The 21,743-nt window shown below is 38.3% G+C and overlaps 1 protein-coding gene across 4 annotated transcripts in view; it reads left to right on the top strand.

Moving 5' to 3' along the window:
• Nucleotides 1-21,743, top strand: part of ST6GALNAC3 (ST6 N-acetylgalactosaminide alpha-2,6-sialyltransferase 3) — a 647,729-nt gene that overhangs the window by 471,493 nt on the left and 154,493 nt on the right. Inside the window, exon 4 of one of the 4 annotated variants that reach the window (XM_036890106.2) lies at nt 7,185-7,261. The exons of the other annotated variants lie outside the window; for them this stretch is intronic. Coding sequence (XP_036746001.2) covers nt 7,185-7,261 — 77 coding nt within the window. The remainder of the gene's footprint in view (nt 1-7,184; nt 7,262-21,743) is intronic. 4 annotated transcript variants of the gene reach the window in all.

Here is a 21,743-nt window from a genome sequence, read left to right on the forward strand (position 1 = left end):
TTTTCGCATAGCTTGGATTTCTCACAGCACGGTGGCTGGGTTCTGAGAGGGAGCATCTCAAAAGTGTGCATTCCAAGAAAACAAGGCAGACATTGTCCGTCTTTTATGACCTAGCTTTGGAATTCACATAGTGTCCCCTCTACCATTCCTAATTAATTAAGGGAATTACAAGCCCACCCAGATCAAAGGAGAAGGGAAATAGACCACACCTGTCTGTGGAGGGAATGCCAGTTTGTCAAACTGCCAATCTGTGGCCTTTGTTTATAAACCACCACACAACCCAGTGCGTGAATCCCATGTATAGTGTCCCTGACAAACCGTCATCCAAGTTTATTACCTCTAGTGATGTGGACTTCATTATCATAGCATACAAACTATTCCTTTTGGACAGTATTACATATTAGAAAATCTTTTTCACAAGCAGGACAAATGAATGCTTTCCTATAACTTCCAGTTTGTGTTCCTCCTTCTGCCCTCTGGAACCAGACAGAGCAAGTCAGCTTTCCTTTTTTTACTTTCAAGTAGTTTTCAAGAAAATTGTGTTTTCTTTTGAATGCTCACATACCTAGTCACTCAAACCAAGTTTCTCATATCCCTCAATACGTGGTTATCCTCTAAGCAAACACTTGTTTATCCCTCTTAAAATATTGCTCAATTTGAACACACATTCCATTTAATACTGCCCCCTGCTGGCTGGGTCATTACAATAGTATTTGGATCTGAAATAGTTTCCCATAAGAAAAATACATGCATTTATAGAGCAATTCATTAGAGCACACTGTCAACATATAATCTTTCAGATCCTCAGAGTGCCGGCATGCTGGGAGCCAGCGAGAGCTGGTGCGGTGGACTGTTCTATATGCTTTCAGGCAGCAAGCGTGCATGCCCCATATGGCAAATATTCTCAGCCAGTGAACACTCTACTGCACCATACTGAGTTGAAAGTGTTCAGTAATATGTTGTATATACCCTTTAGGACCTCTCTAATTGACACATATTTTTATATTCTGATGAACTACTTCATACCATAATGGCAGACAAGATTTATGCGAGTGGTAATGCACACAGGAAGAGTATCACACTGGGTGTTAACAAGCAGGGTTTCCAGCAGCTTGAGGATCCTTTGATGAAAAGGTCAAGGTAACAGATGGTAAAGACCAGCAGGAAATTAGGGATTGGTGTAAGTCCTTTTGACATTCTGAAGGACATTGTAAAACATCCCCGTAGGATTGACCAACAGTTGTCTGCAAAATTCCTAGAAGAAACTAAAGCTAGCGCCTGCCATGACTTCTAGTGATTTAACAAAAATAGAAGAGTGCTTGCCAGCATATAAAGAACTCTTTATAAAGACTGTGTTCTCAGGACCCTGTGTGAAGCAGATACAGTTGGTACTCCATTTTCAGAAATACATGTTCTACTCCAAAAAGCACAGTCCTATATTTTAGGTGAGTTTTGATCAAAGATGACTGAAGTAGAATTAATTATGCTACAGTATGACTTTTTCATCTTACTTGAGTTGAATTTAGCTTTCTTAACAGTTGCATTGTTGACCCATGGTAAATTTCTTCAATAAAGGCCTCTGGATCTTCCTCAGATGAAATTCTGCAAAACCAGATTAGCTTCCTCACCCCCCATTCTAACTTTTAATCTGGTCCTGATGATCATGAGCCCCATAACTAAAGTTTATTGGGCACTTGCTATACTCTATGCATAATTAAGTGCTTTTCATTATCTCAGGACATCTTCACAACAAACCTATGAAGTGTTACTTATAGTCTCCCTACTTCAGTAATGAGTGGATTATAGAAGCTAGGTAGGTTTTATAGTCAGTAAATGGTAGAGCTGAGATCAGTGTAGCAGTTGGGATGATATGAGATGTTGAATATGCCATTTGTGGTTTACCTGTGCCTCCCAGGCTGGGTTGTATTTGTAAACTACATGAGAACAGGACCTAACCTGGCACAGTGTTTGCTTGTTTCACAGTAGATGCTAAACAAATGAATGAATGAATATGTTATGGGTCAGTCATCCATAAAACCATTAATAAGCAGGTATGATGCAAAGCCCAATTCCTCTTGATATACTCTGGTCTACCACTGTGTATCGAAAACATTTTTTTTAAACTATGATTTCATAATTATAGAATTTCATAAAAGCCTCATCCTGGGAGAGTCAGTAGCCCTAAAGCAAAGCAAGCCTTTTGCTCAGGACATGTTAGGTATCTCTGCTTTCCAGATATCTTGTAAGCTGGCAGCATCCTGAAACATCAAATTATTTAGTGGGCAGTCCTAATAAGAACTGCAAGCTCTAAAATAAAAACAAAGAAAAAATCCTACTTTTGACTCTCAGTGGAAATTGGCATGGGTCATGAAAAGTGTGTACCCACCATGGAAATGGTGTGACAGAAGAAACAAAGCAAGATCATTGAATTGAACTTTATCAGTATTGGGGCAGGGGGGAGGCTTAACAATTAGCCTGTTGTATTAGACTGTTAAAAATACTGCCACTCCTCAATGGGCTACCTCCCTAGGGAAAGATAATACATTCCCCTTTTCTTTGATATCAAACTTGCACAGTTGACTTATTTGGCATGTAAGCAAATGTGATGTGTACCACTTCCAACAGAAAGCTTTTAGAACCTTTGTGGACTATGCTGCCACATGACTTTTTCTCTGTCACAAAGTCAACAATGTTCCAGATAGGAAGGTTCCATTTGCCTGGGTCCCAGAGTGAAGAAGACATCTAGCCAACCCATTATGGTCACGTAATCCTAGCAAGAAACAAGTTCTTTAAGGCACTGAGGACATGGAGTTACATGTTACCACAGCATGCTTAATCTAAGCTGACTAATAAACTAGTGAATATGCTTGAAGACATCTGAGCTAATGCTGGAGAAACATGGTAGGCATAAAAGGAAAACCAGCACCTTGCCGTCCTGGCCACTTCCTCCCAAGGGACAGCCAGAAAGCAGACGCCATCCTTGAGGGGAGAGCTGGACAGACTGGGAATAGACGCACATACAGAGTGGATGTTCAGCCAGTGCCAGGACAGGCCCACAGTCAAGGGCCTGGGCACAATAATAATATGAAAGAAGACGGTATCTTCCTGAAGAGTGGCAGAAAGTAAATATCGTTTACTTTTAATATCATTGCTTCTGCCCTGTCACAATCAACCAATTCCATAGTCCTTCCTTTGAAATACATAGCTCTCTACCATATGTCAGAACCTTAAATCACTGCAGTACCATAAAGTCCATCAAATACCAAATGGGTTTTTATTTCACTTACTTATGGGTTAAATAGTAGCTTCAGGCCATGTGTCTCAGAGTCTGCAGAGGCATGGAACAGTCAAGAATCTGGAAGACCTTACTGCTGACCCCCGCCCTTCATAAATCGACTGACCTGCTCCTCTTCCAATCATTTCAAAGAGCTGGCTGCTAATTAGATTTCATTTGTACAAAGGGTTCTGCAACCAAAAATATTTAGAAAAGCACTGCCTCAGATAAGGCCACAAGATCATTTCAGCTATATGAAATAATTATCATCAAATTCTGTGGTCTCTGTTCTGGTCTGTCCTAATCTCAACCCTCTTTTTCTGATCATGTGGCCCAAGAATCGTTGCTACAGAGATAAATATTCATGCGCATTGCATTTTGCTCACAGGAACTGTATAAACTATATTTAGAACTCTGAATGTTGAGATGTACTGTGTCAACATTGAAATTGAATTACCGTGATGGACTTTAAATCCATGTACCTTCTTGCACTGTGGTCTGAATATTACCTCTTGTGTTTGCTCATTCTCCTTTACCCTCCTAGAGGAGAGGGTTGCAATCTGTTTAACCAGAACACCCACCTGCCCTTCTCTTCCAAGTGAATGAAATGAGCTCTCAGTTTTATGACTGTTTTATCTTCATATTATGAAAAAGAAGTATTGTCTTGCTAAACTCCTGGACACTTCCCAATATTCCATGTCTCCCTGCTACTCCCATTATCACTCATTCTGGTAATAAATGAAAATGGTCATTGTTACAATTTGTAAAGCTCTGTCAAGGTAGCCCATTATTTTAGGTTCAGGTTAAGGCAAGGAATTTAGATTTATATAAGCTTGGTGCAGTTTCAAAACTAAAGGCATTTTAATTTTTCTCTCTCTTTATGCAAGGGACTTTACATTTCTTAATATTACATTAATGTGTTTGTTCTCTGTATTTTATTTACTGTCTTTGTCAAAGTCAATGAATAGGAATAAAAAGTATTTTCATGATAATGCAGGAACTACTGCCTTCTTACTCTTATGTAATAGGTAAATGGAAGCATTTAAAAATGAACCCATCCATGGTGATGTTCCTATTCTTGTATAGGCTTTTGATTTTATTTAAAATGAATGGCATAAACCACAGGTCTGAAAACTAATAGAATTTCTGCATTTACCTGTTGATCCATAACCTTTAGGTCAGAACATACATCAGTTTGCAGTCAGTTGGCTGGGTGGTTGGATGAAGCAATGCTTTAAAACTGAAATTAAAAGATTTCTGTTGTACTCCAGCAGACACCAGATACGAAGGCCAGTTTGGGTGCATGATTATTAGGATGATTTTATATTAGTCTTGATAAGTCGTACAAAACAAGCTGTAGGCAGTGGATACAGCCCCCTAAATGAGAAGAGGCAGGAAAGGAATGTGTTTGATTAGCTGACACCAATTCACTCTGTGAGATGGAAGTCCAGGGACTAAGTGACCATGATGCAGGAGTCAGGGTCAGGGTGGCGTGAGCGTATGCACTGTTGCTGGCAGACAGGTGCCCGGGAAGGGCTTACGGCCAACCACTTCCCGCAGCTTGTGTGTGTGTACAGAGCTGTAACTGTGGCTTCGAGATGACAGCCTGATATAAATAAAGAGTGGCGTACTGTGGGCCCCTCTGGGCTGGCCCCTGGCTGTCTGAGGCAGTATCATGGGGTATGTGCTTGGACACAGAGTCAGTTCAAATCCCACTTCTGATTTACTGCTTACATGACCCTAGGCAAATTATTTGACCTCTAAATCTCTCTCTTCCTCTGTAAACTGGGAGTTGTTACAAGGATTAAATGGAATAATCCAAGCAAATGTCTAGTCCGATTCTGAGCACATAACGGGCTCTTGATGAATGGGAGTTATAAAGAAACTTGGCCCTCAAGCAGTGAGATTCAGGTCCAGTGAATTATAGTGGGCCAAGAGAAATAGCAGGTGGGCAGTAAAGCTTGGAGGCTGGGATTGGCAAGAGACTGGTTCATGGCACCAAAAAGTGAGGAGAGATCCCATGCTTGTAACAGCACGGGCTCCCCATGAGCATGTGCCAGTGAGGGTCCACCTGGCTTCCAGGAACATGCGGAGGACACCAGGAGCCTTATGCTCAGCAAGCCTGTGGTGTGCCCACAGTGGCTGGAGGTAGGAAGCATGGATGGTAGATGCATAGAACACACTTTGCCTCTTTCCCCTTTTGTACCCATAGGTCCTGTGCCCCTTGCTGGAACAGATCTTAGCCTATTTCTCTTCTTACTCTTTGTGCCCCTATGCTCATCCTAAAATTAAATGATGGGCCCAGTAAATGCTCAAGAGTCATGAATGCTTTTCTTTAAATGTAGTCTGTCAAAAGAAACAAACTTTAAAGAAATTAAACATTCCACCCTTCTCTTATAAATAAATCTAGATTTATTTTAAATGAAACCATTCCAAATAAAGTGTACAATGCCTCCCCACTGGTCTCCACTCTTAGCACACCTCCTCCAGATCTCGGCTTTTCTACCACTGCAAAATCCAGCATCCATGTGTTACCCAAGATACGAAGAAGATGCCAGTAAAATTAATTAAGAAATATAGAATGCAAACGAAAAGAAGTGGTTAACTGAATTGCACAGCCTATAGTACAGACAAACTGGTACAGTTTTAAGCGAAGCTTAAATTAGCTTGAAAAATGGCAAATTCCCACTAGAAGCAGAAAACTGGGCATTCATACTTAATGAGTTAGAAACCAATTCTTGGTTGAGATTAGCACCCTTCATGCATATAGCTTTTGTCCACACCAAACGTGGGAAGGAGGGGCGTGGTAGTCCTTACTTTCTCTCTGAGGAGTAGAAGTCGGGTTCCAGTTCTATTCCTGTAATCCATTCTGTATACAGTGTCACCTTCCTTTCACTGGGTTAAGAACCCTGCTAACCGAGAGTGTATTTTAGTCACCTCTGAAGCCCATGGCAGCCAAGAGTAGGATCAGCAAGTGGCCTTGGAAAATGTGTTGAGTGTGGCTAAGTTGTACCCACGTGGTACAGCTGTGCTCAACATTGTCCTCTGTTCCTACTTCCCACTAACTGGGGTCTGGAGAACTCTGTGCAATCAAGTCCCAAACTTCACTGAGGTTCTGAGCAGCCGCTTAATGTGACCACATTTCATCGACCATTACTTTTCAGTGTCTTTTAATAGGAAAGAATATATCCATTCTGTAAGAGAAATAGGATTAGGATTTTAGGAAGGCTATAAAATAATTCAACAATAAATTCTTCAATACCAAGTTGTCAGATATGTTTCAGTAAATTGCAAATATCAGATTACTTTTTTAATTACTTGAAACTCACACCAGGAATTAGACAAGAACCCTAGATTTAAGGAGAAAATAGGCTTCTCTTTTCTGTTGCCAGACTCCAGGCACCCACAGGAACCTTCATGGAGTCCAGGAACACTGTTACTGCTAATGTATTTTCAATCAGAGCTCAAGAGATCAAAAATAACAAACCCTCTAAGGATCCACTCGTATTTTTTTTAACTCATGTTTAAAATTAATAATTTTCTTAGTTATTCAACATTGAATAATAAAGCTGAGCTCATTTAGTTAGTTTTAACATAGCTTTGTATTTGTTTCTGTGATGCAGGAAGTCAGTATGCAGTAATTGTCCCAGGGTTTCATCCCTACCTGTGTGATCTTGGGCAGGTTATTTAATTGTACTCAGTCTCTGTTTTCTCTGGGAAAAGCAGATGATAATGGTGTTTACCTTGGATAATTATTATGAGGTTTAGTTTGATCATTTGTTTATTATTCAATAAATATGTTTTGGGTGTCTCCCATGAAACAGACATGGAGACTGTCCTTTTTGAACTTACGGTTTAGAAGGGGAAATAGAAATTAATCAAATAATTACGCCAATAAATGTCATTACAGGTGGATAAAAATTACAGAAAGAAGATATTTGATGCTATACAAATACGTGACAGGGGATGGTAACTACACTTATTGTGGTGAGCATTTCATAGTGTATATAAGTATTGAATAGCTATGTTACACACGTGAAATTAATATAATATGATGTCAACTGTATTTCAATGAAAAATGTTTGGAAAGGAATCCATGGTAGCAGGACTTCACTTAATCTGAGGAGAAGGGAGGGTCAGGGAATTTCTTCTGAAGAAATGCAAATGAGTTGAGATATGAAGAATTCATAAGAGTTAACTGAATAGGGAGTGTGGGTGTGTGTGTGTGTGTGAAGAGGGTGGGTTGAACATTTCAGGCAAAAAAAATGTGTTGAAGTTCCCTCAAGAAGCCCTCCCCTGAAACAACTGTTGTTAACCTTCCTTCCAGTTATGTTTACTCTTACTTTCAACAAAACAAGTTTTATTTTGACCTGGAAATCTGGGTAATTATTTTGACAGTAGGTGTATATATGGGTCTTCGGGTACTGTGCCTGTATTTTAGAGTGCAGGGCCAATGTGTGCCAAGTACATTTGTCCTAGACTCATATTGCCATTCACTCAGAAAACCTTTGCCAGTCATCTCCTCAGTGCCAGGCACTACCCTACCCACTAAGGATGTAAAGAGGAATGAAGCATGGTCTCTGTCTTCAAGGACACTTCCATCCTAGAGTTTAGTGAAGAAAAGAGTTATCAAAGCACATATTTATAATATGCCATATCAAAGTTCTGTGTGTTGGTCAGTAAATTCTGGTGACACAAAAAATAGCCTGGCTGCCTTTGCCTGAGAGAGCCACTGAAGACTCCACAGAAGAGCTGATGTGTGAATTTTAAAGGAAGCCTAGAATGGGCATTCCAGAAGATAATGTGCAAAGATACCACATCTATATCCCAGGACCTAGAAAAATGCCCAGCACCTAAGTATCTAAACAATAAATACCTGTTCAATTTGCACAAGCCCCAACAGGAGTTCTACAGCCTATTCTGAATGGTTCATATATGAATGGTTCATAAGAAGCAAATATATTTGTCTACAGAGATGATAAAAGTCCAAATAAAGGAAGATGAAGGGAATGAATTTGAGAGACATTATGAAGTAAAATCCAGCAGTAACATATGGAGGTAAGGGAGAACAAAGTGATGGGTTCACGAGGAAATGCTTCTGGCCAATGTGACTGCTGACCCCATTAACTGAGATGGGGGAAAAGAAATGGGAAAAGGGTTGAGAAAGCATGTGAAGATCAGTTTGGGTCATTTTATGAATGAGGAGCATCATATACACACAGGAGAAAAGTTTAGATGGAGAGAGCCCTGGGCCTCTTGTACAGATTTGGAAATCATAAATGTACTTACTCACTCTCTCCCTCATTCAGGGGAGAGAAGGCTTGAAGTCCCTTGAATCTTGCCCTATCACCCTCCACCTTTGTCATCTCATACCTACTACCACTCCTTTCTAGTCATGACCTTCCTAGAAGACCTCATGAACTGGCTCATTTCCTCCTCTGCTCAAATTCCTGCTTTTGCCCAGCCATTGTCCTTGGACAAATTACCCATCATGTGTTGACCTTTTCATGTCAGAAAAGCCAGGATAAGGCAGCAAATCCTGCACCCCTGGTGCACCCATCTGGGATACAGAGGAGAGGAAGTCATACCTCACAGCACTTGAAATGGTGGGGGAACAAAGAATCTTACAGAGAAACAAAGAACATTTTATAGAATGATCTACTTCTAAAGGAACCATTTATTTCCACACAAAGAATACAAAACATTTTGTGTGTGTTTTTTCCTCTCTTTTTTTTTTAATGGGCATCTACTCAAAGTTGCTAAGTAGCTAAAATTAAAATGATCAACATGGTGTCTTCAAAATCACTCCTTAGGAAATCACTTAAAGCCTCCATTTATTATCCCAATGTAACTTAAGGACAAGAGTGGAAGAATTATTTTTGAAAAAAAAATAATCAATGAATCACTTATCAGTTTTCCTACCCTTTGTAGAACAAATTGTAATTAGTATGATGTCTTTGTTGGCAAGTGTTTATCAGAAAAAATGCAGTATAAAGCAAAGGAAGGTTCTGTGAAGAACTGTGTTGTTTTGCAGAGCTAATTGTGATGCTATCACTGGAATTTTATGTGATCGCATTGTTAATTTTTAATTTGGTCTCCTTAATAGAAAAAGGTTATTAGCACCTACCTAGAGTCTGAATACCCACATTAGATAAGAAACTCATGGCATGGTGAACATTTGGAAGTAAACATCCATCTAAGATAGAAAAGTGCCCCAGGAGCCTTGAACAGGGTCCAATTTTAAGAAATTGAGCTTGGCAGAATAAAAAGACTTTATCAGCCATCTTTCTAAACTACTTCTATATTTTCTTTATTTGGTGAAGAACATACCAAACTCTGTCCAGAGTTTTAGAATTACTGCTCAGACTCTTTATCTGGGACTGGTTGCTGTACTTGCCCAAAAGTTTGTTTTCATTCCAGTTATTAATCACTGAATGCCTATTAGTTGTGATACTTGTTGGAGAGTCATGAGATCGAGGAGATACATGAGACCCAGTCTCTGCTTTCAAGGCACTTATACCTGATCTAGTGGAAAACAGGCCTGTAAAGCAAATGGTTTGAGTACAATGTACTAAGCATGATGATGTGGTAGGTCATAGGTACAGCAGTGGCAAAGAGATAAACTTACTCCTTTGTAATAGGATACCCATTCATCTGTGACTACCTCAAGTTATATTCTGTAATAAATTATTCTTGAATGATATCATGATATTTTCTTCTCATAAAGGAAAACTTCAATAACAATAGATAAATAGATAGGTGGGAGATGGATGGACAGAAAGATAGATGATATATAAATAGATGATAATTGACAATAGATGATAGGTAAACAGATGGTAGATACAGATAGATGGTAGATGATAGATAGATAGATAGATAGATAGATATAGATAGATGATGATAGATAGATAATAGATAGATAGATAGATAGATAGATAGATAGATAGATAGATAGATAGATAGATAATAGATAGATATAGATAGATAGATAGATAGATAGATAGATAGATAGATAGATAGATAGATAGATAGATAGATAGATAGGTAGATAAAGATAGATGATAGATAGATAGATGAAAGAGATGTTCCTTTGGGCCCTTTACCTTTTCTTTGATCATTGAATTAACTGTGATTCCACAGAATTAGCATGAACAAGTATCAAACTACCACTGATCCTTAAATTGATTTATGTGAGTACTCAATAGATATATGAAAGTATGTACGGGTGCATGGCAGAAAATATAATACCGTCTCTCATCCTGTCTACAGCTCTGAGGAGGTAGTGACACAGGTAGTCAATATCCATCAAGTAAAGTCCCTCTAACAGACTCACAGGTCTCTTATAGGGCACACTTGGCAATTTGGGTTACTCAGAAAACTCTAGGGCAAGAAATACAGTCCTCCAGCAGGGCAGCATTAGGTTCTCCTCTTGAGGGATACTTTGCAAAATCCACACACCATCAGAAGCTATTCTCTTGGCATCCAGATGACAGTGCAAGTGTAAGGAAACGAACTTCATGCCAGACAGGTGCAAGAACGGGGTTGGTTTAAAGGCCTCCTGGCTCAGAGGAGCCACTATCTCCTGTAACAACCTCACAGACATAGCTTCCAAGACACCCACAAGGGTCCTTCCAATTACAAGAAGTCCGCACACCCAGGTAAGCCTAGAGCTTGGCTTCCTTTCAGGTGTTTACAGTTCTCCCAGCTTAGATGCAATTTATGGACCAGGTGTCATTTTTATCATAAGCTATGTTGGCCTAGTAACATAATTGATAGGTTATCTTATTAGGTTCCAGGGGAAGAGAGCTAGAAAGTTAACTGAAGATCAAGTCTTCATGCAGAAAGAGAAAGGTAGCATTGAGTGGTATCTATCAGCTTTAAAAACAAAAGGACAGACTTTTTAAAAAGAAACTTCAAAATTTTTGAACAGTTTTAGATTTATAGTGTATCTCAAAGATAGTAGTACATAGTTCCCATATACCCCCTACCCAATTTTCTCTGTTATTAATATTAGTCATTTTTCATAATTAATGAACCATTATCTACACATCAGATTATTATTAACTAAGTTCTATATTTTATTCAGATTACCTCTGCTTTTCAAAATAGAAACTTTTAACTGGTAGTATATTCCATACTTAAGATGTCCAGAATCACTCAGGACATTTTAACTGAGACAGGACTCATTTCAAGTACTTATAACCCCAAAATGTTCAATAAATATCATTTATGTATACTTTGGATTTGATTTTTACATTGGATTTGATTTTTACATTGACTGCAGTTAGGTATACAAAAATGTTATGGATTTTAAATATTTGTGTTTTTCTTATATTTTCTTCTCAAGGATATGTATATATATATATCTTGAAAACTATGTGTGTGTGTGTGTGTGTGTATATATATATATATATATATAGTTCTGTTCCACCTCTTACCCTCCATCCAAAATAATAATGATCCCTGTGGCTTAGGGCACAGAGGATGTCCTGTACTTGATTACCATGGAAAAGTAGTTCCCAGGTCTAATGACATAATTTGAATCACCTGGGGAAATTTATTTATGGGACCAGTGACTGAGGCTCAGTCCAGGGATGCTGAATTAATGATCTGTGTAGTGCCCTCATCCCCAATTTTTAAGTGTTCCCCAGGTGATTCTAATGCAAAACTGAGGCTGAGAACCACTGCACTAGAAAAATCCAGAGTTTATCTTTTTAATTCAGATAAACACGTGAAATGTGGGCTTTCTATATTAACATGAGGCCTGGAGGACTCCTGGAAAATGCTTCAAGAACATCCTGCTTTAGCTTCTGTTGCCCCTTTGCCACCCTCACATAATTAATTCTTTCCTTCTTAATAACTTACCCATGCCTCTTTTATTTTACTTATCACATGAAATTATAATTGTTCAATGCCTCTTTCTCTGGTTAAACAGTCAGTCTCTGAGGTAGAGATGTGTCCTGTTTATGTGTGAGAGCCTTAGCTTTGACACAATTCCTGACACACAGTTGTTGCTTAGTAAGTGTCCTAGGAAAAGAGGGCAAAAAATTTGGGGTTGGAGAGAAGACTAAGTATTGCATAGTATTGAAAAATTATTCTTGGACAAAAACTACAAATTCCACCAAATTCAATATAGGCAAATCTGTACTTGTACTGTAACTGCTAATTATAAGATATATATGGCAGCTACCACATTTCTTATTTAAATAATTTAGCCTAGCATCTCGTTTTAGAAAACAAAACAACATAGACTGAAGTAGGGATTGCTAAGATGTGAATGACTCATTCTATTAAGCCACAACAAAATTGCAGTAAACACCCACCCAGGATTTCTCCCCTGCATCTCAGGGTGAGAGCAAGATTAATGAGCCAGTATCTACACATCACATTATTATTAAATAATAACATTTTATATAATTATCATTATATATAAGTATTATATATAACTAATATAATTATTATTAACTAGAGCATTGGTGGTAACTGTTGCTATCACTGGGTTATACACTTGTCTAGTCACCATCTAGGGCTCTATTCACAGAGATGTATGGGATACTGTTAGTCTCTTGAGACCTGAATTCAATTTTGATTGAACGTGTTTATACTTGTGAGCTTGTAATTACCCTGAGTTCATTTTAAGAGATGATTTAAAAGGTTTCTTTCTACACCATCCCCCCTTCTTGCTAACTACTACTCTGCTTTCAGAGAGATTTACTAACCTAAAAGATTTCTGGGGACATTAATAAAAGGAAAGAAAATCCATAATTTAGTCTGAGTCTGAAAGCATAAAGCAAAGAGATGCTGGGCAATTATCTACTGACTAGTTTTCCTGTTTCATCAGTGTAGGAGGCCTACTCAGAATTTTTGGGAAGTGGGGAAAAGCTCTAATGAAAAATCAGAGGGCTTAAGCATTCCACCTTGACTAATTACTAATTTTGAGCCATCTTTTATTCAGATATTCAATAAATATAAGTTGCTTGTTTACCATGTGCCAGGTTCTGGCCATGACCCTGGTAAGTTTTCCTTCCCTTTGTAATGGAAAACTGTACACACACACACACACACCATTTGACTTCACTTTTGCCAGATAAAGCCAAATAGCTCAAAATACAAATTAAGAAAGTTGTATATCTTAAACATCAAAATTTATGTCCTGAGATTTAGACCCACTTTACATTAATTCAGGAGGGGTCAAGCATGGTCTGAGAAGCATGGGAAATGAGCAGAGCTGCTGACACGACTGTTCCCCTTGGCAGTGGATGGTTTCATAGGTTCATGGATTGTTCATCTCTGCAACATGTGAAGAAGTGAGCTGGGCACAGAACATGAACCCTGGAGCTGGCGCTGCTCCCTGACAGTCTGGGCAGCACCAGGAGGGGAGGGCATCGGGGAGACATTTACCTTTCTCTTCAGATTTTCAGTGAGCAGAAGGACTCTACTTTGAAATAAATACCCCCAAAATAACATGCCAATATGAAGGAGAGAAAATAGTTTGGTTTTAGACTTGAAAGGGCCAGCCTAGATGGCCATTTTTAAAGAAATTCAAAAATTGATGTCTCTGGACTTAATGAGCAAATGGCCCTCTGAACAGTTGTTGAAAAGCTAAACTATTCATAAGTAGAGGGCTTCTGTATTTTTACTGTTACTTTATTAATGAAGAAACTGGGACCTAAGGAAATTGAGTGATGGGCTCAAATTCACCCTGCTAGTAAGTATCAGAGCTGGGATTGGAGCCCTGGGGTCTGCACTTTTTCTGCTGAGCCATTCCTAAAGGAATGCATTTGCTCATGCCCTTTGCTTCGTTTGGCATGTCTTCTCTCCACTAGGTCCTGATTTGAGTCATCCAGGATCAGTTTAAGTGCATACTGTCCACCAAGATGGCAGGTTCTTCATGAACAGGGTGCCAGTCAGAGTCCAGGAAGCCAGGTATCACACACATCCATGCACTTCCACCCTCCCCACAGCATCCCAGGCTTCCAGAAGGATGAACTGCCCCAGGGAACCAAAGGAATGACTGGAGCCAAGCAGACAAGAAGAAATGTTTTGCAAAATCATTTACGTACAGATTCCAAATGTAAACTGACAGTGAGGCCTTGGGAAAGAAATATGAATTCTAATCCTATTTCGATCTTTATGGATGAAATAACTCTTTGTATCCACTCCAATGTATTCAATGATAGGAAAAAGCAAAATACCCTTTCAAATCTCCAGTAATCCTTCTACTGCTCTCCTCTACACTGATGATTCAGGTGCGCTTTATAGACAAGCTCGGAGCCTCACTGCTCCTTCCCGCCGTACATGCTTCACAAACTAAAAAGTAAATGGGGAGCCTCCGTTAGACTGAGACAAGGATTCTTCTTGCTAAGTGCTTGAGCGAGGACTGATTAGGGCATTTCTTCAAAAGTACCAATGTCTGGCACATACTTCTTCCTATTTCTATATAAAACATAAATCTCTGACAAAAATATATGAAATCTAAGGACATCTAATTCTCACTGCATTTCTGTGTTCTTCATGGAAAGTAACACTTCCTGAAATTTATGAGTATTGAAATGTTTATTTTTCTAAAGTAATCTGCCTTTGTTGATACTATTTGCTGCTTTTTTTTTCCTTCATGTTCGTAGGTTCATCGCACCGCTCTTTTTCTTACAGACATTTTTAGGATTGTTGATTTCTGTGAATTTGATTGAAGAAATACCTCTAATGCTCCTCTCTTATTTTTCATTAGCTGTTCATACTAAGTCATTTTTTTATCATTCTCTGATGCATAAAATAATTGAAATGTTTATCTAAGATTTCATGGGTTTCTTTTTCCATTTTTGAGTATGAGCTTATTGTAAAGGAACTATTGTAAACATTTACATATTAAAAATCAAGTATAATTCAGTTCAGAAGGATTGCTTGGGATAGCCAAGAAATTATGATAAAATGCTTTGCTTGATCGTTTTATTACTCTGTCCTTTTTTTAGTCGTGTGTGTGTGTGTGTGTGTGTGAGATGTAAGGAGAGTTGCTTACAAAATATGGAAAAATACATCCATTCTCTACAATATTCTATTATTTTGGGTGATGTACATGAATGAGATTTTTATCATTAATAATCAATTTTCAGAACACACAATTTGGTATCCTATGGGTGTATCCTCTGCAGCTAGAAAATTGATCTGGTGGGAAGAGAGAAGTAGTTAGGAATTAAGTCTATTTTAATGCAAAGGTTATTTTAAAGGTACACCAATCTGAAAATGGAATTACTGTCACCTTTCTCAAATGAGGAGTCATATTTCAGCCCTATGCTCATTATTCAATCTAACCCTCTCTAAATATATGTATTATGCTGGGAGCTGGGTATATAAGGATCTGTAAGAGGACCCCTGCTCGAAGCCTTTAAGAGGTCCATTTCTGAGGATTTCCACCCCACCACCTACCTCACACACACATGCAATGTCCTTTGACACACTCCTAACTAGAAATGACCTGATAGGAACACCTCACCTCTGGGGACACCTTCCTCTTTTCTGTTCCCCAGCCCTCCGGCCAGGGTGGGTGCTCAGAAAACATTTATCCAAGTGCTATAGTCTCAGGTGAAGTCAGGAGACTGAAAATTGCCCCCTTTCCTAACTGCAGATGGAACAAGAATGGACTGCTCCAAATAAGTATGTTCACCCCTTATATGGCAAGGGTCTTCGGGGACTGTACTTTGGTGCACAAATCACAGAAAAGCTATTTTCCTTTTTTCTTTTTTCCCCAGTGTTGGTTTTTAAGATGGACACCTTCATGCCATACTTGGTATTATTTTGACCAGATGCTTTTACTTGTACAATTATTCTGAGATATAATAAATTTTAAAAGGCAAAAAAAAAAAAAAGAGGACCCCTGCTCATTTTCCTGTGCCCACTTCCTCTCAGTAAGTCCTGGAACTAAGTGTATGCCAGTCATTACCCCATCCAGTGTATAAAGTTGTTCCATCTCTGTGGCTGTTTCTCTAGGCTGAGAGTGCACTATGGGTCTCCTGAAGATGTCTGTCAGGTATATTTTAAAACATGTCAAGGTTATTATACAACGCATCAAAGAAACATATTTTTTTGCCAGCTTTCAAGTTATGAATATAGATTGGCTTTAATAATTAGATTAAAATGCTACTTCAGAAGCCATTTATCTAATGTATGTTTCCTAATCCCATTTCACTGAAAGATTTCCTGGAAATGGTCATCTACAAAATGGAGAAAGGGTATTGAGGCCAAGATGCCACCTAAAACATTTTCCTTATCAGGAAAACTGCATATTGAAGTTCACTGTCCTTTTTGCTTTTTATATTCTAGAATTCACTGAAATGTAACTGGATAAACAATAAGGATAAAAAGAAATGAGTAAAGTAATTGGAGGGAAATGTATGGTTACTTATAATAAACAAAAGAATTAAGACTTTGGGTCTTAGTTAAAAGAAATAATTGTGGGATAAAAGTATTTCAACCATTAACTCAAGAAGCAATAGGAATTTATTTTTCAGAGTTGGAAAAAAGGAGATTAAAGAGAAATGAAATTAAAAGATAATGAAAGAAAATTTACACATATGGAACTCCTATCATGTGCTAGCATGAAATTCATTTCCAAATACTGTGTTTTATTTAATTCTCACAACAACCTAATGAAAGATAATTATTCTCATTTACAAGGCCACTGTGCATGAGAGAGATTTCTTGTCTTTCTTCCCAAGCTTGGAACAACTAGTCAGTGGCCAACTCAGGATTCAACCTAAGTAACACCATAACACCATTTGGAGTCTGTGACCTAGTGACAGAATGAGGAAGGAATGGAGTGGGAATAAAGAGGTAAGCACAGGCCATGCTGAAAGTGTGACCAGTTGAGGGAGAGATATCGCTACCCTATCCACAGAAGAAAGGGTCAGGGAAGGAGAGCTTTCAAAGCAGTGAGAGTAAGACTAGCTAGAAGTTGGCAGAGGCAAGCCCAAACGCTGGGTGCCAAATGGGGTGGGGGACATGTTCTTTCTACCCTGTGAAAGAGGATAGGTAAATGCAGACAAGTTCAGAGGAGGTAGGGAAGACAGGGAGGAAGAAATTTCAGAGACTTGTAAACAGTCTCTTACCGCTTTGAAAAGTAAGAGGTGAGCTCATCAACAAGAGAGGAAGGATGTAACAGAGCTTCTAGAAGGAAAAAAAACTGACAAATGTACTCTTGACTGCTAGAAAAACTGCAACATGGGAGTAAAAATGGGTCAAAAATTACAAAATAGAGTACTGGTTTGGCATCAGAGTCACCATGAGGTTATATTGAAGTGAATTAACTACATGGGGTGTTGAGTGTCCGTCGGAATGCATTCGTTCAGCCATTTACCTCAAGGAGCATTGAAATGGAGAGATACAATTTCAGGTGACTTAACATGAATGAATAAAAGCCAATACTGTTGGAGAATGAAAGAAAGAGAAAGGAAAAACGAGAGAGAAAAAGATTGCAGAAAAAAATGAGAGAGCCCTAACTACAGACACTTGATTAAGGACCACATGGAGCAAGCACTTAGCGACCAGCTTACGCTGAAAATCTGATGCTGCCAATGCGCCTGAGTTAGGATTGGGAACTCCTTCAGTGGGGAGGCAGTCCAGGGAGAGAAAAAGAGGGACGCACAGGTGTGTGTGTGTGTGTGTGTGTGTGTGTGTGTGTGTGTGCGCGCACTCCCACAAAGGGCAAGATCATGAGTGAGGAGAGGCCACGAAGTGGGAAAAGCTGGAGGAAAGGCACAAAAGTACACTTGCAACCTCCTAAACCATTTCATTTGTAAGTTGTTAGGATAATAATACTGTAGTATAATAACAGGTTTGTGATTTTAAGTTGTAAGGCAAGCAAAGGACATGTGCTTCTTAAAGAATCTTCAAACTGATATCCTAGTAGGAGGGATTTCTTAAAAACAGCCCCCAAAGTACCAGCTGTAAAGCAAAAGACTGATACATTTGATTACTCTTATTTATTTTATTAACAAATTAATGCATTGATTTTTATTTTTTTTAATTCTTAGCAATTTAATTACTAATTTTAAGTGAAAAACTTTCAAACAAAGAGAGTGAAAAAATAACCCTCAGTGGGAGAAGATATTCGCAATGCATCCAGATAGGAGTAGCATGAAGGATTGCTGAAAACCATTAAGGAAAGACAAACAACCCATTGGAAGTAACATAAGCCACAACCTGAACAGGCATTTCACAGAAGAAACATGAATAACTGATAAATATGTGAAAACATTTTCAACCTCATTAGTAATCAGGGCAATGCAAATTCAAACAAAAATTAAATACCATTTCACACCCACCAGATTGGCAAAAATTTTAAGGGCTGAAAATACATAGTATTACTAAGCATGAAGAGCAGCAGAAGCCCTTATATGCTATTGCTAGGAGTATAAATTGGCCCCAGTCCCTTGGAAAGCAGTTTGGAATTATCTTGTAGTTGAACATTTGCTTACCTTTCTTCCTAGCAATTCTATTCCTAGATAGTTCCCTAGAGAAACACTAGTACAGGTGTGTGAATGTTCATAGGGGTAATGTTTGCAAAAGGAAAAAGAAAACTGGAGACATCACAAATATCCATTGACAAAAGAATGAATAAAAATAAATTCTTTTGTATTCATAAATGGATTTTACTAAGGTAGTAAAAAATGAGTGAATGGCCACATGCATTAACAGAGATGAATATCACAAAACACTGAGTGAAAAAGACAAGTCACAGAGGAGTACATATAAAATGTATACAAATTTGAAAAATTCATGAACCAAACAATATGTTGTTCATGGCACATACTTTTATAGTAAAACTGTACTTTAAAAAATGGAGCAATAAATCAAAAACCTAAAATAATGATTACTCCTGCTGGAAAGAGAGGGGATTAGAATGGGTCTGAAATGATATGATAATATTCTATTTCCTAAGCTTCGTAGTTTATTATTCTATGGACCTATGAACATACCACCTCTAGTCCTTCATATATATGAAATATTTCACAATAATAATTAATCTAAATGTGGGTTAAGAGTTAAATGGAAAATGAAAAGTCAAGCACATAGTAGAAAACTTGGTGTTAGTGTAGAAAACATACAAGTTTAGTTCAAATGTATAATCTTTGTGACTTTCACTCTGGACTACAGAAGAATTGGCAGGGCCTTGCAAAGTTACAGTTCTTTGAAAGAATGGGTGAATATTTGAATTATGAGAACAGATCAATTCAGTGTTTCATTTTTAATAAGTAAGAAGTACTTTACTATAATGAATCTGCCCATTTAACTTCTGTATATAGCACAAGATACTAAAGGTACATACTGTAATAATTCCCAGAATAAGTTCTATAAAACATTAGATTTTAAGAGTTCTGTAATCAAGTGTGTTCAGAAAATACTGGACACTATATCCATTCTTAGAAATTCATAAGTAAGCACCTAATCTGGCTGCTAGATTCGTTTTTTTATTAAAAAATTTAATGAAAAGAACAGTTTGCATAATTTAAATATTCTCTATGAGAGATGGAGAGAGAATATAAATGTAATCTCTAGCAAGGTCTAAAAGAATCATGCATAAAATTACATCTCTGACAGTGTCTTCTCCATCTCATTCTTTAACCCCTTGCCCTCTGCTGACACATCAAATGTTGGGAGTTCTTAAAGACCCCTTTCTTATTCCTCTTCTCTCCTTGATCTCTGTTCGTCCTCTGCAATCAATAATCTGATTATTTCAAGATCTCTCTATCCGGACCTGACTTGTCCAAACTCAAATTATAAATTAATCTTGGAACTTCACAAGCTGGAGCCCCAGAGGCATCTCAGATTTAGCATATCCAAGCCAGACTCTGTTATTTTACACCCTAAAATATCATGGCCTCTGGATATTCTATTTCCATGATGGTGTCATCATCCCACCTAGTTTCCAATGTAGAAATAAGTTCAGTTTGACTCTTTGCTGTCTCTTCTTGCGTTCATTTTTCTATTCTGCTGCAATGTCCCTTAGCTCTCGCCTCTCTTCCCTCTAATCCTTTGTCATATCTTAGTCTCCATCTTCATTATGTCTTAACTAGTTTCTTATCTTGTCATTCCATCACCAAGATTCCCCAAATGCAGTTCATAATGTATATAGGCTTATTATCATAAAAGTCTAATCATGGTATTTCCTAACACACATCTCTACTTCTCCATAACTTAAAAGATACAATCTAAATACACAAACACAGCAAAGAAGGCTCTTTTACAGTCCAACATTTCAGTCTACCCACTTTAGCCTCCTGCCACTCCATTATATGTATATGCTCTGTGGTGTGGTGATATTAAACTCCCTGTCGACCCCTGAAATGTACCACAGTTTTTCTCTGTCTTCCAGCATATACTCATCCCTCTGTCAGGAATGCTCTGTCCCTTGTCATCCAACAAGCAAATTCCTATTCATACTTTCATACCCAGAAATATCACCTTTTTTAGAACACCTTCTCCAACATCCCTGATAAAAGAAAGTCATTTGATTTCTGAATTGCCAAAAATCTATTTGAGCCTTCAGTGTAGCACCTAACACAGTGTACTGTCTCCTCACCTAAACTCAGTCCTCCTTGTAGTCTCCATAACTTGCTGGCACTTGGAAGAAACTCACTAAATGTATGAATTCATGAACAGAAATGTAGATGGCACTTGTCTAATTAAACATTTCTTATTATCGATCTTACTGAATTTAATTTTGGGTGTAAACTTATTCAGTCTTTCTCAAGGTCATGTTACCAGGATTTGTACTCACTTTTGTCTCTTTGTTTAATTTTTTTTTTATTAAGCTTATTGAGATTTATTAAAATGAGGCATTTTACTCTCCTAACTGCTAACTAGTAGGGGCTCTTCCCAGGGCTTTTCTTTTTCCCTTAACTAACAATATTCTAGCTGGGGAATCTCTGGTGATTTCTGCCTTCTGAACTAGTTGTTAATTTACTAAAGAACATCTCCATTGTGATTAAGGCCCAGCGCTATCATATTACAGTGGAAAAAGATGCCCCCTCTGGGTGAGGGATTACTAAAAGGCACCCTCTTCTCTGGACTGATGAAGCCAGAACAAAGGCACCAGTCTTGGTAAGCAGAATAAAGGCTGGTTCAAACCCCACATGTCCCCAGCCTCTCTCCTTGGCCCCGTGCCCTTGTGCGGAGGAAAGATGCACAGCCATGACCTACAGTTTTGATTCTGACTCAGCAGCCCTGTACTTTATATGGTCCCATGACTGCCCCAACCAAGCATAGCATTTACCTAATTATCCTTGGCAGTCAGCCTGCTGCTAGGTGACAATTCCTCTTAAACTACTTCCTTTATAGGAATATTCAGGTACAGAGATAAGCTAATCAATCAACACAAATGGAAATTTTCATAGGCCAGTGATGGATTCCGATTAAGATGTGTTTTTTTCTCCCAAGCTTTAATGCCTGGCTTCATATGAAGTACAATTTCATT

The sequence above is a fragment of the Manis pentadactyla genome, chromosome 4 (assembly GCF_030020395.1).
Source record: "Manis pentadactyla isolate mManPen7 chromosome 4, mManPen7.hap1, whole genome shotgun sequence".
Lineage (NCBI taxonomy): Eukaryota > Metazoa > Chordata > Mammalia > Pholidota > Manidae > Manis > Manis pentadactyla.